Source organism: Scomber japonicus, chromosome 1 (assembly GCF_027409825.1).
Source record: "Scomber japonicus isolate fScoJap1 chromosome 1, fScoJap1.pri, whole genome shotgun sequence".
Taxonomy (NCBI): domain Eukaryota; kingdom Metazoa; phylum Chordata; class Actinopteri; order Scombriformes; family Scombridae; genus Scomber; species Scomber japonicus.
The window spans coordinates 14,163,869-14,178,545 of NC_070578.1; the positions used below are offsets into that span (position 1 = coordinate 14,163,869).

Below are 14,677 nucleotides of genomic sequence, written 5' to 3' on the forward strand. Positions count from 1 at the left end.
AACTGAGATTCTAATTCAGAATTTACTTTTTAAGCTAATTAGGACAAGGATTGCTTCTTTCAGGGAGTAATGGTGCTACTCTGTATTAACAGAGCCTCTAGTCCACCTACTCCCTCCCACTCTAGCTCACCAACAGTGCTTCACTCTGCATAGATTAGAATGGGAAAGTCAGATTTCCCCCATAAGCTTTGCCAACACAGCATTGATGCAACACAATGAGTCTTTTCTGGCTCCTCTTTGCTGCATGCTTTGTCCTCACCCTGGACTGGGTGGAGACAGAAAGCAGGGTATTAAGTATCAAGCAAGACAGTGAGCAAATGAGAGGGATAGGAGGGGAAAAAGAGAAAAGGAGGAAATTAAGGGTAAGGCCTGACATCTTAGCATCAACACTTATTGAACACCAGAGGTAGAGACATCCTGCACTTGATTTCTTGGAGTTTTGTTTGAAATGGTCATTCAGATGACCCACAAATAATCCACCAATTTCTAAATGAAGTAAAGAGTTCATCTTTTATTTGTGTGTCAGATTTGTCTTCTGAGATCATGTCCTTTCCATTCTGTTTTAAAAATATTTTAATCAAATGTCACAGTTTTTGATTTGTTAAATTTAGAGTTACTACACCATCACACACACACACAAACACACATACACACAGGCATAACACACACACATGCTAGTCCACTTGTTTCTTATTGAGTACATTAATACATTTATTTATCTTCATGACTGGGTGTGTAAATGCACTTTAAATGAGATAAAAATATGTGTCCGTTGTTCGACACTCAATATCCCTGCTTGATGCTCTCAATGCCGGCCCAGTGCCAGTGCACCCCACAGTCATTGTTCTTAAAAAGAAAAAACATTTGCCCAGTCACCCTCTAAGCCCATGTGCCACCGTTGTCTTAGTTTCTATGGAGACGCTTTCCTCCAGACCAAGCATGCAGAGGGCACCCCTCCAGCGGTAGGAGGTGGAATAACATTGTGGCAAGGCAATCATACACCAACCTCATTTACATATCCAAACATGAACCATGGACTGTAGCATACAGTGTTTGTTCACTAAACATTTCACAGTAGTTGATTAAACTCAGCTGGAAGTGAAGGACAGATATATGATTATTATTTTCCCTATATCAAAACTAAGGTTTAGTGAATTCTGAAATTTGTACTGTATTAATACAAACAAGCGAAATAAAGCAAATGGAAGGGAACTTACAATGAAATACATACATTTCTCCTCACAAAAGGTTATTGCTAGAAAATATCTTGCTTGTGCACTGTGATCACTCAGCATTCTGATTATCGTCTCCCCCTTTGTACTGTTGACATGAATGATGCATGCCTGTGTCTGGCCTGATGTCTCTCCTCAGCACCTCCAGCTGGGGGCACTGTTCTCACTCTCTGTCAGTCAGTCTGTGGTAATTCCTTATCTATTCAGGAGACACTCTGTTGTCTGATGAAGATGGGTGTCTCTGCCCTTGAGGAAAATGAAAGACAGCCGAGCCACCACAGAGGCTAGAGGCAGCATTCAAATACAAAAACCTCACAGACTCAAGACAGTATCGCTTGTGGCCTACAGACAAGGACACAAACAAATAGGGGAGGAAGTGGACAGAGTCAGAGCATCTAATGACAAAAAGCTTTAAAAAAAATACCACTATAACTGCTGTATTTGCTGGACAACTTTCTTAAGTTGCTACTTTTCAAACTGCAGATTTGTTTTTGGCTTGCTTTTACATCACAAGTTTAGTAGTAGAATTTTAACCTGCTAACCTTGAAAAACAGGTCTATTAAAAAAACCTTAGTGGTACAATATATAAAAGAGTCATTTTTCTACTAACTTAAATATCTCTGAAATAGAAAGGCCACCAATTGAAAGGCCAAATTATAATGGAACCAAAGAAATAGTAGCTAACCATCATATTTTACTGGGGCTCTAATTGTAGCAATGACTGAATGCCACACAGACATTGTGATTACTTTATGAAGCCAGCACTTCATTTCAGACATCAGAAGTCCCTGCTACTGTGGATAATGAAAATTATTGTATCAAATCACCTTTAAGGTGATCAAAAAAATAATGATGTAATTATGATGGTATATGAAAACTTAAAAAAACAGATATCGCTGCAGTGCAGAGAAGCTAATGGATCTCATGAAGTATTAATTAATATACATTTCTTTACACTTTACCAATTCCTATAACAGACACTCATGAAATCTCTCATTAAAAAGTCATAACAGCTAGTAGATACTTGAGGTTAAATTAATGTGTAATACTTTATACATGTGTTATAATTATTAATAAGCATAAAGTATGTGCTTTCTAAGGGTGGTGTTAATATATAATCAGTATGGTATCATTTGGCAGCACATTTAATGTACTATTAGATAGTACAGTCATTGAAAAATAAAGCTTGTTATGTTGAAGTCTTTACCCTTTACTCTGAGCCCACATACAGTATGTGTAAAACAAGACGAGAAATGCAAGTGACATATAATAAGTACTAATTAATTTTGAATGTTGACCTTAATTAAAACAAACTCAATGATCATGACAGTATTTTGAAAAAAAGCCAACTTCTTTGTCAGTCAACTCAGGAATATTCTCAAAACAGTGTAGTTGCACTAAGTAAGTGTTTTATGTTATGCTGTGCACTTATTTCAAGAAACTGACTGTAAGTGTTTTTTCTAACTGTAAATACAACAGTTATGGACACTTTCTGGAGTGCAGTGGAGTTGTTCAGCTCCTCACAAGCCATTTACAATAACGTCTGTAGTATAAAAATCTAATTTGTTTTCAAAGAAAAACAGCAACACCAACCTACCACTTACTGCCAAGAGAAACTACTAAAACCTCTTGCTGTTTGACTCAAGCCAGACAAGTTTACTATCCTAATTGGTCTCAGTGGGCAGAACATCAAATGTGCAAATAATTTTCTCAGCATTTTTTTGTTTGGCTGTCCTGGCTTTCTTTCTCTGGCTTGACTGTGAAACAAAAGATGTGCCCATTGGAAGAATGTTCTGTAATTCCTGGCGCACATTGTTTTCATCTTGTACTAAAGTGTTTTAAATATGGTCATGAGACACCAATGTTCAATCACAGTGCTACTGGCCTCATAATACATATCAACCAGAGTGCATGGCCAGCCATGCCTGCTGAGGGTAACAAATTGCAGATGCGATTTCAACTGTTGCTGCAGCATGTTCAGTTGGATTGTGGTTTAAAGGAATCAGGTTACTTATAATTAAGAACATAACATGGACCAGGTTGTACCCTGCACTGGATCACCTCTTGAGGTTTTGAGGGGACACAAGTCTTTCATTTCTGTCTGTCTAGACTGTTGGCTCTGCAACATAAGCTTACATTTATACTGTGTAATTTTGACCTCCATTGCACATTTGTACTGCTTTTATTGTACACATTCTATACAATAACTATACAGAAGAGCAGCACGCATGCACGCATGCACACTAACGCCTGGACATGCACACACCCACACACATATGCACCTAGTGAGACAGATAGAGGCACACAGCCAAAACCCCAAGCCAAAAAGTGAAGTGTCAACATTTTATGACACAACTGAACTGAAGCTATTTCTTATAGATAGTTTGTGCATTCAGATTGTAGTGCTTTGTAGAGTGATTTGTGAGCAGCTGGTAGTTTGTGTTCATTACTTTACGGCAGCTGGGGAGGAAAAAGGAGAAGCAGGGAAATTAGAGCTTGACCACAATCACAGAGGACACAGCAATGCTATTAGTTTTCCAATGCAATCACATAATCCGATGGCCCAGACATATGCTTTAATCAGACACCTGGGAAATACATCCATCCAATTTCATTTCATCAGCCCAAATCAATCTCATATCAGCATTAAATGAATTTGGTGAGAACAAGAAATGTGGCTGGACAAGACGTTATTACAAAAGGGACCTTCTTCATTACAGCCTTTTATGATTTGCTTGTGTTTTTTTCTCCATGTTGTTGGCAATATATAGAGCATCCCACTCCTACATGCTGTAGGTCACTCAGTCTGAGTTACAAAAAAAAGCACAGATTGCGCTCTGAAATTCAAATGGTACAAAATAACTCCACATTAATCCATTGTGGGATTTCCTGCAATACCAACAAGCATGTTATGAACATCATCAAAAGGTAGATTTCGTTAGTTCATTGCAATGTAACAAGTAGCAGCTCTGATGTATATGGCAAGTCAAATTGTATTGTTATACAGTACCCAATATGAAAAAAACAAAAACAAATTTGCCTTTACAATCTGCACAGCAATACAACACCCTCTGTCTTGAGACCCTCCCTATATGTGTACTTCTATATAGCTATATCTGACCGATTAAAGCCTTTGTTTTTCTCTCCAGCACTATGTTTGTATACTGGTGAATGTGAGGATGCTACTGGTATCAGTGATGCTGAGAATGCTACACCAGGCGAGTCTTTGTCTGCTCAGGGAAGGCTGGGCTCCAGCTGGTTCCTGCCATGTGTTTGCATGCAAAAGTCAGTGGGTCCCTCAGCATTCAGTGCAGGAGGCGAGCTGGCTGTTTGATTGGGATGCACGCCCCCCACCACCACTGCCCATCCCGCCCTACCTCCTCTGCCTCCTCCTCTTGACTGTTTTTGCGAAGAGAGCACATGTGCCTTCCCTGCTCTCCATTTTTTTTAACACAAACCTGCTCACATTCAAGCGTTCATGCGACCATAGACACACGACTGTGCATGTGCATAGGTTGAGTGAAATCTAAAAACATATACATGTATCTATATGAACCAACGAGTGTTGATTTTGCGCCAAGAGAGGATGGTATTTACACATAAACATTTGTATTTGGATGTGAGAGTGCTCATAAACATCACTGGTGTCTCCCAATGTTGGGTTCATTCCGTCATACAGATTGCCGCTTGACCAGACCACTATGCACACTTCGTGTTGGTCAAGCAGAGAATGAAGCATTCCCCTAACGAATCCATCATTCCAGACAGAGACAGAGGGCTCCAGGGGTAAAATACATTTGGACAAATTTGGTATTGCAAGTCTTCAAGCAGCTTAGCCGCTTAGAATGGATCTTGCAAGTGTTAGTAGAAAGCATGGAGTTGAACAAAAAAAAAAGGAGGAAGAAGGGGTGTGTTAGAATCACCGACAGCTTTTCAGGACTCCAGCATCGACCAGCCAGCCAGTGTCTGGTGAACGTGCCAGTGCGCGTATGTGCGCGCGCATGTGTGCGTCCATGCGTGTGCGTATCGTGTGTGGACCAGCAGTCACACACTTAACATTCGCTCGCAACATGGCGTTGAATCGCCGAGAGACACGACGGCTCACCCCCGACTAGTGCAACCTTATTGTTAGGAAAGCGAGGGGACTGTTTACCAAAGAGACCTAAACATTCACAGAGACTCCCTTACGCACCGGCGGAGACAATAGCGGATTCCAACATATGCATGTCGCTATAACGGTATAGCTGATTGTATAGACGCACGCTGCTATACCCCACTGGTGGAAATCAAAGGCTGTACATGGCGGTGGAGAGTACAATTTGGCTGTTCTGTCTTCTTTCGCTGTTTTGTGGTCCATCCAAGCAAGGTAAAGCTCTCACTTTAATCATGTGCATGTTTTTCAGGGGAGTGCATGTGTGAGGCAGTGGGCCACTCATATTACCCCTAAAGTGCAGTTTCTCACAACAGAAGTGGGCTATGATAAAAGACAGGGGAGCCACTTTGGTGAATTTGCACCTTGCACGGTCTGTGAAATACCCCTTCGTATTCTCTGTTCACCTCATGTGGCCTCTCCGGTGCGGTGCTTTAGGGAGGTAGGGGTGTATTGTTACTTCATGGCTGTCTCCCAGGACGCGCTATAGGCTTTGGCGTTACGGAGTTGCTGCACATTGCCAGCATAGGAGCAGCCCTGAATGTTGCCACAGGGCTGCCAGGGCGCTTTGAACCAACCGAGGAAGTTTCAGATCAAACATGGATCGGGGTTCATTATGAAGACGTGTAGACTCGGTCTCGACTTTTAACAGAAGTAGAGGGTCCTGTACGCAGCTCAGACTTAATTGTGCTGATTGCTTTACCAATAAAACATCAGAACTTTCTTTTTTCTTCTCACACTGTATAACTCAGAAAGACTGTGTGTGCGCATGGGACGTCTGGTTTTAGCCACTGACTCAGAAAGTTGAGTGAGGAGGATTTAGTGGAAAGAGTAACAGTGTCATTAAACAGATCATCTTCAACTGTCTATGTACTTTGTAAATTTGAAGAAAAATATGTCTGAGAGCTGATCGTGAGAGACATTGATTAATGGTGGCTCCTGAGAGGACAAGCTTACAGCAGAGGAGAGAAAGTCACAGGCAATGAGTGGGTGAAAGCCTGACCACAGGATTTACATGAGAAAGAACTGAATGTCAGTGGAGGTTAATGCTCGTCAGGGCCAGGGAGGGGGTTTATATAACATTAAAAAATTGAATAGGCCTATGCCATGAGGTTTGTCTTCTTGAAGTTCACCAAAATAGTCTGCATTCACAGATTTCTATATGGACATCTTCATGGCTACATAAAACTACTGAAACAAGCTACAGGTGTGGTGGTGACATGACCAAATAGTGCCATCAACATGTACATTATCTCTGTGCAGACTGGAGGGAGTGAAATTGGGGTGAAATGAAAACACATTTCATCAGTTTATTGACTGTGTTCCTAAATCTGTAAGCACCTGACTGCATGTAGGAAAATGTTCATAGATGTATAAAGTTTGATGTAAGGAACATCATCAAGTTAACAAGTTGGTAGTTATCTGTTAAGAGCTTAAGGCCAGACAAGTGGATTGTGTGTGTGTGTGTGTGTGTGTGTGTGTGTGTGTGTGTGTGTGTGTGTGTGTGTGCGTGCGTGTGTATGTGTGTGTGTGTGTGTGTGTGTGTGTGTGTGTGTGTGTGTGTTTGCCAAGGAGAGAGAACTTTGAGATTTGTCCTCTGTGACTTTGACCTCAAAGAATTGGTAATCATATTTAGGCTGGACAAATGACATGGTTACTCCAAATTAATATTATTTCTCAGTTTTACTTAAAGCTAAATCAGTTGATTCATCCAGTTTGGTTCCAGCTTTTTAAATGTGAGGATTTGCTGCTTTTATTTGTCATAAATGATAGTAAACTAGTTATCTTTGGGGTCATGGACAGATTCTCAGATAAAAAAAGGATTTTGAAGAATCCAATTTGGGTTCTGGAAAGTTATTCACAATTTTCTGACATTTTACAATGCAGACATAATTAATACATTGATAGAAAAGTGGCTCACATAATTTCTGTAATATTTGTTTAGGCATAATACAAATAAGGCTTTGCTCCTTGTGAACAGTGCCTCTAAAGAAATAAGTCCTGCAGCACAACATTATGAACAAATGTCCTGATGAGAGGAAAATACACAAACACACATGACTACCTTGAACTTCCTGTGCCTAATACCTGTAATACCTGTGTTAACAATTTATTATTTAATATTGTATTGCTGATATGTTCTACTAGTTGATTGGTTGTATAGAACATGGCTTTACTACACAAGCTTTGATTGGTGGAAGAAAATCACAGCTCTGCTTGTAGATGTAAATAGAATAAATCTTTGCTTACCATAACATTCACTCTCACTCATCAGCCAGTGGAGTCATGTTTAGAGCAGCTGTACTGTTTAAAGTGTTTCTCATGTTTGCCTGCACTGTAGCTACGATGCACTGACTGCTGCTAATATGATGATATGATGATGAGAAATAAAGCAATATTGTGCGTAAGGATTGGCGTGGCGCTGAAAATTCAATCGTGGTGGAATGAAGATTAGAAGCTCTAAAGTACTTATACGCATCTGGGGAGGCAATACCTCCCTTTGAGATCTACTGTAATCTTATTACATAAGATCCATTATTCATTGTTCAATTATGCATTTAAGGGATTTAAAAAGGAGACAAATAGAGGTATAGCTCCTTGACTTTCATCTGATATAGTAGTAGAAGGTCAGAGGATACAGTTTATATAGAGTTAGATTACCATGCCCTGCAGACTCCTGCAGAGACAGAATAAGGAATGACTCCCCTTGAGATCTTACTGACAGTAGAGTGAGTGCCATGCTGGGGGCAATCACATCCAGGTGATGAAATCTTGTGGAGGTAAATGGCGATTCTGATGGAGGTTGTCTGTGATAACAGCAAGGAGGAAATTGATTTATTTGCACTGTAAGATTTATCATTGAAAGTTGGTACCAAACAGTTTTGAGTTTATGCAATGGTTAAAAGAACATTCAACAAATCACAGAATGGTACAGGAATATTGAAGGAATACAGTATATTGGCATCAGAAAGTGTTTAAATTCAAATCAAAAGTCACATTTGTACTAAAGAGCTCTGCAAAACACTGACAGCAGTACCACGCATTGTGATTAAATGAGCGTATTAGTATCTTTCATGTATGATTACCAAATAATTACTTTGCATTGTTAGTAGTCATCACCAAGACCAGGAAACCACACAGTGACTTGATGTGTGCATGTTTGCCGTGTGCTCTTCTTGTTAGGTTCAGAAATCGGAGCATGAGTGTGGTGGGTTTTGGTGCTTGTGGGCTTTTTGTGGGAATTTAAGCTTGTGAGTGGAGGGATGGGGGGATGATCCTGGGACAGACATGAATTTATGGTGCTCGTGGGGCAAATTGGAGGGCAAGGGCCATTGCTACATCCACAAACAAAGAGCTTGTTTTGTCCATTCTAAATATCAAATGAAAATATGTCAGCTGCATTTATCACATCACAACCAAATGAAGGAATGGAAAGAGGCTGAGCATCTGTGTCTGTGTATTCACAGACTTACAGTACGGCACAGTTATTAATGGACATAATAAAAAACATCTGCAGTCCTGCAAGACTTTATGAGCAAATGAATGTGATTACTGTAACGCCTTTGGCCTTTTTATATGCACATGAAAAATGTAAACACAGCAGCAGTTACACGAGGAAGTATTGGTACTACTAACTGAGTTAATTTACCCTGGAAGCTCCAATTATGTGAAGAACCAGATGTACAGTGTTGGAAAGAGCATAGACTGCCTTCTAATTTGTATGTAGTAACAGGCCAACAGTTCACATTTAGTGTCATTTAATGTCTCAGCAGTCAGCTTTTTTAAGTGTTGATTGAGGTTGTGATGCTTTTCTGCACTGTGAAGCTTAACTCTTTCACATAATACATTAATTAGTGGGATATGCCCAGCAGTCTGCAGCAGTTGCTTACTGGAATAGCAATAGTGTGATGTGCCTTCATTAAGGGGAAAGGAACTTTTTTCTCTGCAATCAGGCACCATCCTTTCTCTAAACCAAAATCAGTGCAAACAAAAACCTGCAAACATCCACAGAAAGGCACCAAATCAAAAAAAAAAAGAAAAGAAGAGTGAATGTAAGGCGTTTTGAAGCAAGCATAGCATGTACATCATAGCGGATTCTTCAATCTGTCCTGCATGTGTCACAGATTAGATGAGAGATATTTGCACCAAAGATAAAAATGGACACAAATCTCAGTATGTTGTTCACAGCAAAGTGTTGGCCTGGATTGAAAGCTCTTTATCCTTTTCAGTAGAGAAATGACTTTGTTGCCTTGTTATTTACATGTTATGCTGTGAAAAAACAACAACAACAACAAAAAGCAAAAGGCAGAAAGAGCTTAAATGAGTTAGCTCTAATTGCCGTTGCAGTACCTTTAAAGTCATTGTTTTTTAAACCCCAGTGGCATTTTCTTCTTGCTGTGCATTTCATTTTATTGGGTTTTAAGCCCCAATTACATTTAGTTTCGTTTTATGAAATTAAATTGAAGGAAATTAAGGAGCGCTTGTGTGGGTGGTGACTTAATGACTCAGGAAATGATGACCCTGCAGCTAGAAAAAGTAAATTAAGTTTAGAAAACCTAGAGATTGTTGGCCCTCAATGGCACATTGTTGCATTGTTGACTCCTCTTCTTGGCTTCTGCAACACTTCTACAACACACTCATTAATTTGTCTCTGATTGCATTATGTGTTTATCACAACTTCCTCATCCTTGTTGTGTTACATTAGCTTCTAATGACAGACAAAGTGAAATAATGTGGGTTGCTCAATGTGATACAGGGTAACTCTATTTCCCAGTTTAGCCACCTTAAGTGAATATTATGATGATTTTCATTAAGAACTCACTTGTGCTTGACATGCCTGTGAGGGCTGTGAGTGAGCCCATCCACATCACCACACTCCTGACATCTTATTTTAGCATGCTTTGAAAGTACCTAAGACTACTTCTGCATGCTTTGAGCTCTAGGAAGGATGAAATTACTCTTTCTTAGTGTGCAATAGATGGATAACTCTACAGCTCAACATCTACTCTGAGTAGCTGCTCTGGGCAAAAACAACACTGTTATTCCTTCAATATTATTAAGTCAGACAGGGTCATCTCAACAGATTGTTTCATACAAAGTGAATACCACTGAGCACCCTAGGAAAATTAGCCTGTAGGAATCCTACTGCTAAAAGTGACCCTGTGCAATGTTAGGCATGGTGGTAGGAGGGAAATGTTTTTTTGAGTCAACCATTTATTCCACGCACTGCACCATGGTACTCTGGAGCAAAGTCCATGCTCTAGCTTACATATCATGGGGATGTTAAGTTACACAAGGGGTCACATTTTCGACTCGGCACAGTGTCAAAAGAGAATATTTTGAGTTTGGCATCATTACATTTCGAAGAATCGTATGATGTCTTCATAAAGTTGATGTCTCACGTAATTTAAGTTGAAGCTCAACCACAGAAGGTACAAATGATGGTGTAGAGCAAATTAAAGTCATGTGACGCAAAAGTTGCCTCACTAGCTGCGATAAAGTTTAATGACATTCTGCATGACAGTCTCACCTAGTGTGTGTTTCACTGAATTGTGAGACGCATAAGAAGAATTTCTTCACTCATAGACCAACACACACTTTCACTACACACATTTTTAAAAAGACTATATTTCAGTATCCTACTTTGTTTTCAATTCTGTGTTTACTTGCATCATACAAGCACGGTTGTCAAAAAACCCAAGTAATATCAAAGAATTATGAGACCAAATGCTGAATGTGCTGGTTAATAAATAATTTATTGTTGGCAAATTCAAGGTACATAAAAAAGTTAACAAAACAAACCAGATAAACTCTCATAATGGCGTAATCATAGCAACTTGAAACGGCAATGTGCGACAGCAGCCCAGGAATAGACTTGATATACGTCATAAGAAAATTCATAATGTATGGCTTTCGTGTCAGCAGTTCATTTACACATATAGCATATATATATATATATATATATATATATATATATATATATATATATATATACACAAAGCAGTATGGGCCTTACATTTGAGTTTACTTTTCAAATATGCTCTTGCATTGACCTTGGTTTGCTTTGCTAAATATTTAGACTTTCTCCCCTCAGCCACTCGTGTACATCATCTCTGTTGCTCTGTTGTGTTGCTCTAAGTGGCAAACCAAATCATAACTCTGTAGAGACAAGCGCCCACCCAACATGATCCAACAACCATTTCACATTACATGAAATCATAATCTCTTATAAACTATACTTCCAATTTGAATACATTAGCTTAAACATGCAGTGTCAAGAAAAAAATTGAAAATTTGTGTCCACAGGGTTTCCCCCAGTGTATTAGAAATATAAGCTTGGCGGCCCGCCAGGCTTATATTTCCCACCACCAGGCTAAGCAGCTTTTATTTATTTATTCAAAACAGTTTTTTATACACTAGTAATTAAGTTGAAAGCACAAGGTGTCTTTTTCATCACCTAACACCCCACAAACCACTGACTGTCACTACAAGCAAACTAGGCTACTTGATTTTTATTGCGAAGTCGGACGAACCAAGGAGACGTTGAGCCCGCTGGTTCACCAGTTGACCAGGAGTGCTGCAGCGTGATGTTGGCTGAGCTCGTGCCAGATTTAATCAAAATTGGTTGGTGGACCCGAAATTCAGCGGGTGGCTTTACCTGACCAAATATGGTAAGTTTTATTTTGTTTGTTTTGTACTACGTGAAAATATTAACAATATTAAATGTGCTAATTTCACATTGGTTTAGTAGTAAAATGCTGCTATTAAATTCAGCGTTAGATAAGCTATGGTGGTACCTGTTTTAAGAAAGTCAAAGAACAGGATAACACACTGTGATTATTTTGTTTTCACTTCTCTGCGAGCAGTTTATGTAGGTATACATTTTCCTAATGTCAGATATGTGATTATGTTTCAATAGATCAAGAAACAGACTGCAAGGGAAAAGCCTTGCTGCCTGCCTGAGGATCAAAATAAATGGACCCCCGTGGCTGAGATGGACTACCAGAAAGCCCTGGAAGTCTTCTTTGAGAGACCCAGAAGAATGGCATGTAGTGATCCATGCAATGTTCCACAAAAAGTAGGAGAGGCCAAATGATACATACCTCTTAATATTAGTGAGCCTCTGACCCCCTTGGCTTTGGAGTGATCAGTCTGAATTACTTGGTTGATTTTTGAGGGTTTTTTTTTCATGTATTGTTATTTTTTCTTACAATGTGACAAGCATTATAAGGCTTTATTAAGATTCATGTGCCATCAGGATTTTAAGTTATTAAGTGCAAATTTATTTATTTTAATTGTATTTTTTGTATTAAAACATTGGTGTTGAACAGTACTTGAACAGTGGCGCTTTTGTGACTATAGTTGGTGCTTAATTATTGTCAATAAATGTCTTATAATGATTACATTGATTATTTCAGTCATTTTCACAGTCAAAAAAAAAACATGCTTTGCCGCCGGTGGGTCGCCCTTCCAACCTACCACCAAGTTTTCTGGGGGAACCCCTGGTCCATGTATCAAATAAATTATTACTGTGTAGAACTGAGACAAGAGTTTTTGTGGTAGGTTGAACCTCCTTAGCCATTACAGGAAGTGTATCCTCTGCTGGCTCCCTCATACATTGGAGTCAATATTGGTGTCCACCTATAGGCCCCCTAAGAGTTGTCATCCATGTCTCCTTCTGAACTCTACCATCATCTTTAATGTTTCGAGTATGTTCAGCTCCAGTTCATTGTGTCTACAACAGAGGCCAGCTGTTCAGTCTTCCGTATAGTGGCAGCTACAGAATATTAAACACTGAATTTGTAGAGGGATGTATTCAGCTTGCTATATGGCTGGCATTGGCCTTTACACTTCAGAATGATCTCCTTTTTGTGAGTAAAACACCTAAATATGTTTACATGTTTATGTTACATTTGTAATTTCATTGTAAATTGTGTATTGATGTCATGTTTTACTGATTGTATTCTAATAACTATTAGTTCTATAACTTATTACACTCTACTTTCCCATTCAGTATTTCTACAAACACACATACCCAGCTCTCTTGAGACTTAAAACCAGAGCTTGTCGGACAACAGTGCCTGTAGAGAATAGCTCATTACACATTAGTGGTAAATTAAGTATCTGCATATGTGTGTGTTTGCTGAGGTAGCTACATACACTCAGTGTGCCTGCTTGCTTGTATAAGCGTGGGTGTGTCAGCTGCGATTTGTGAGTGCATCTTGATCCCTTCCCCAGAGAGTTCATGCTAAATTAGGATACATATTATTTAAAGATGCCCTGGGCCGAGTTTCAGCTGGGTATATTTGTGCAGTGAATATGTTGATTTTTATGGTGCTCTGTGTGCCAATTCAAGTTGCCAGGGAAGCAGTCTTGAAGCTAGAGTGCAGGACTTTTACATATAAATGAGTGTCCGTTACAGTTCACACAATGCTGATTAAGCTCATCAGTACCAGATTAATCTCTCAGTGATGCTCAAGCTGAGTGTATGGTGACCCAAACCAAGCAGCCAAAACTTGTTTTGCTCGTTTGTACAACAGGAATCTCTGTCTTTCGGAAACAAACTCCGCAAAGTACTGATAATAGTGAACAGACAGCTGCCATCAGACAGGAAAACTTTGGTGAGCTATCTGGACTGGTGTTATGCCAGGATGGAAACGCCATCTGGTGTGCCCTTTTAGAGGCTCTTCAGCCCAGCCAGTCCTGTGCTGACTCCTAGGAGAAACAGGTTGTCTTATATATTATTTTGAGGCAGTTATCATTTGTACAACATGGTGTTATGATGGCCAAGACTTTTACATGACATCACTGGTGTTGCTAACGAGTAACGCAAAACTAATATAACGAGCATTTGATTACTTTCCACAGGGAGTAATTAAGTAAAGTAATGCATTACTTTTTTTTAAGTAATGGGGTTACTTAAATGGAGTATGGCTAAAAGGTGTTAATTTTTCTGTAGGATTTTTAATATGTATGTGTGTACGTCTTCTTTAAGTCTCCTAATATATGGTCAGTTTATCCAAATATCACCTATTTTGAAATTTCTCCATGCTTTCGGAGCTGTGGGGAGCTGCAGCTGAACTTGATTTTGCTTGCTATGAATTCATATGATTTGCTCTCTTGGGATCTTCAAAGTAATGTGCTGAATTTATCTGGTTTGCGTGTTGTTGTACCTCCACTGCGTATAAAGATTAAATGTTGGTGTGTCAGGATGTTAAAATTTGCTCTTTGGTAATGCTGCTATCTATTAATTCTTTGATCCCATGAGCACAAATAGATATTACAACTGCAATGA

General features: G+C 39.4%; 1 protein-coding gene across 2 annotated transcripts in view; it reads left to right on the forward strand.

Moving 5' to 3' along the window:
* The first annotated feature begins 5,202 nt into the window (after positions 1-5,202).
* igdcc4 (immunoglobulin superfamily, DCC subclass, member 4) overlaps positions 5,203-14,677 on the forward strand; it is a 52,558-nt gene continuing 43,083 nt past the window's right edge. The window contains exon 1 of one of the 2 annotated variants that reach the window (XM_053336492.1): positions 5,203-5,598. In XM_053336492.1, the coding sequence (XP_053192467.1) occupies positions 5,532-5,598 (67 nt within the window). In that variant the 5' untranslated portion in view covers positions 5,203-5,531. The remainder of the gene's footprint in view (positions 5,599-14,677) is intronic. The other variant, XM_053336578.1, reaches the window with a different exon arrangement.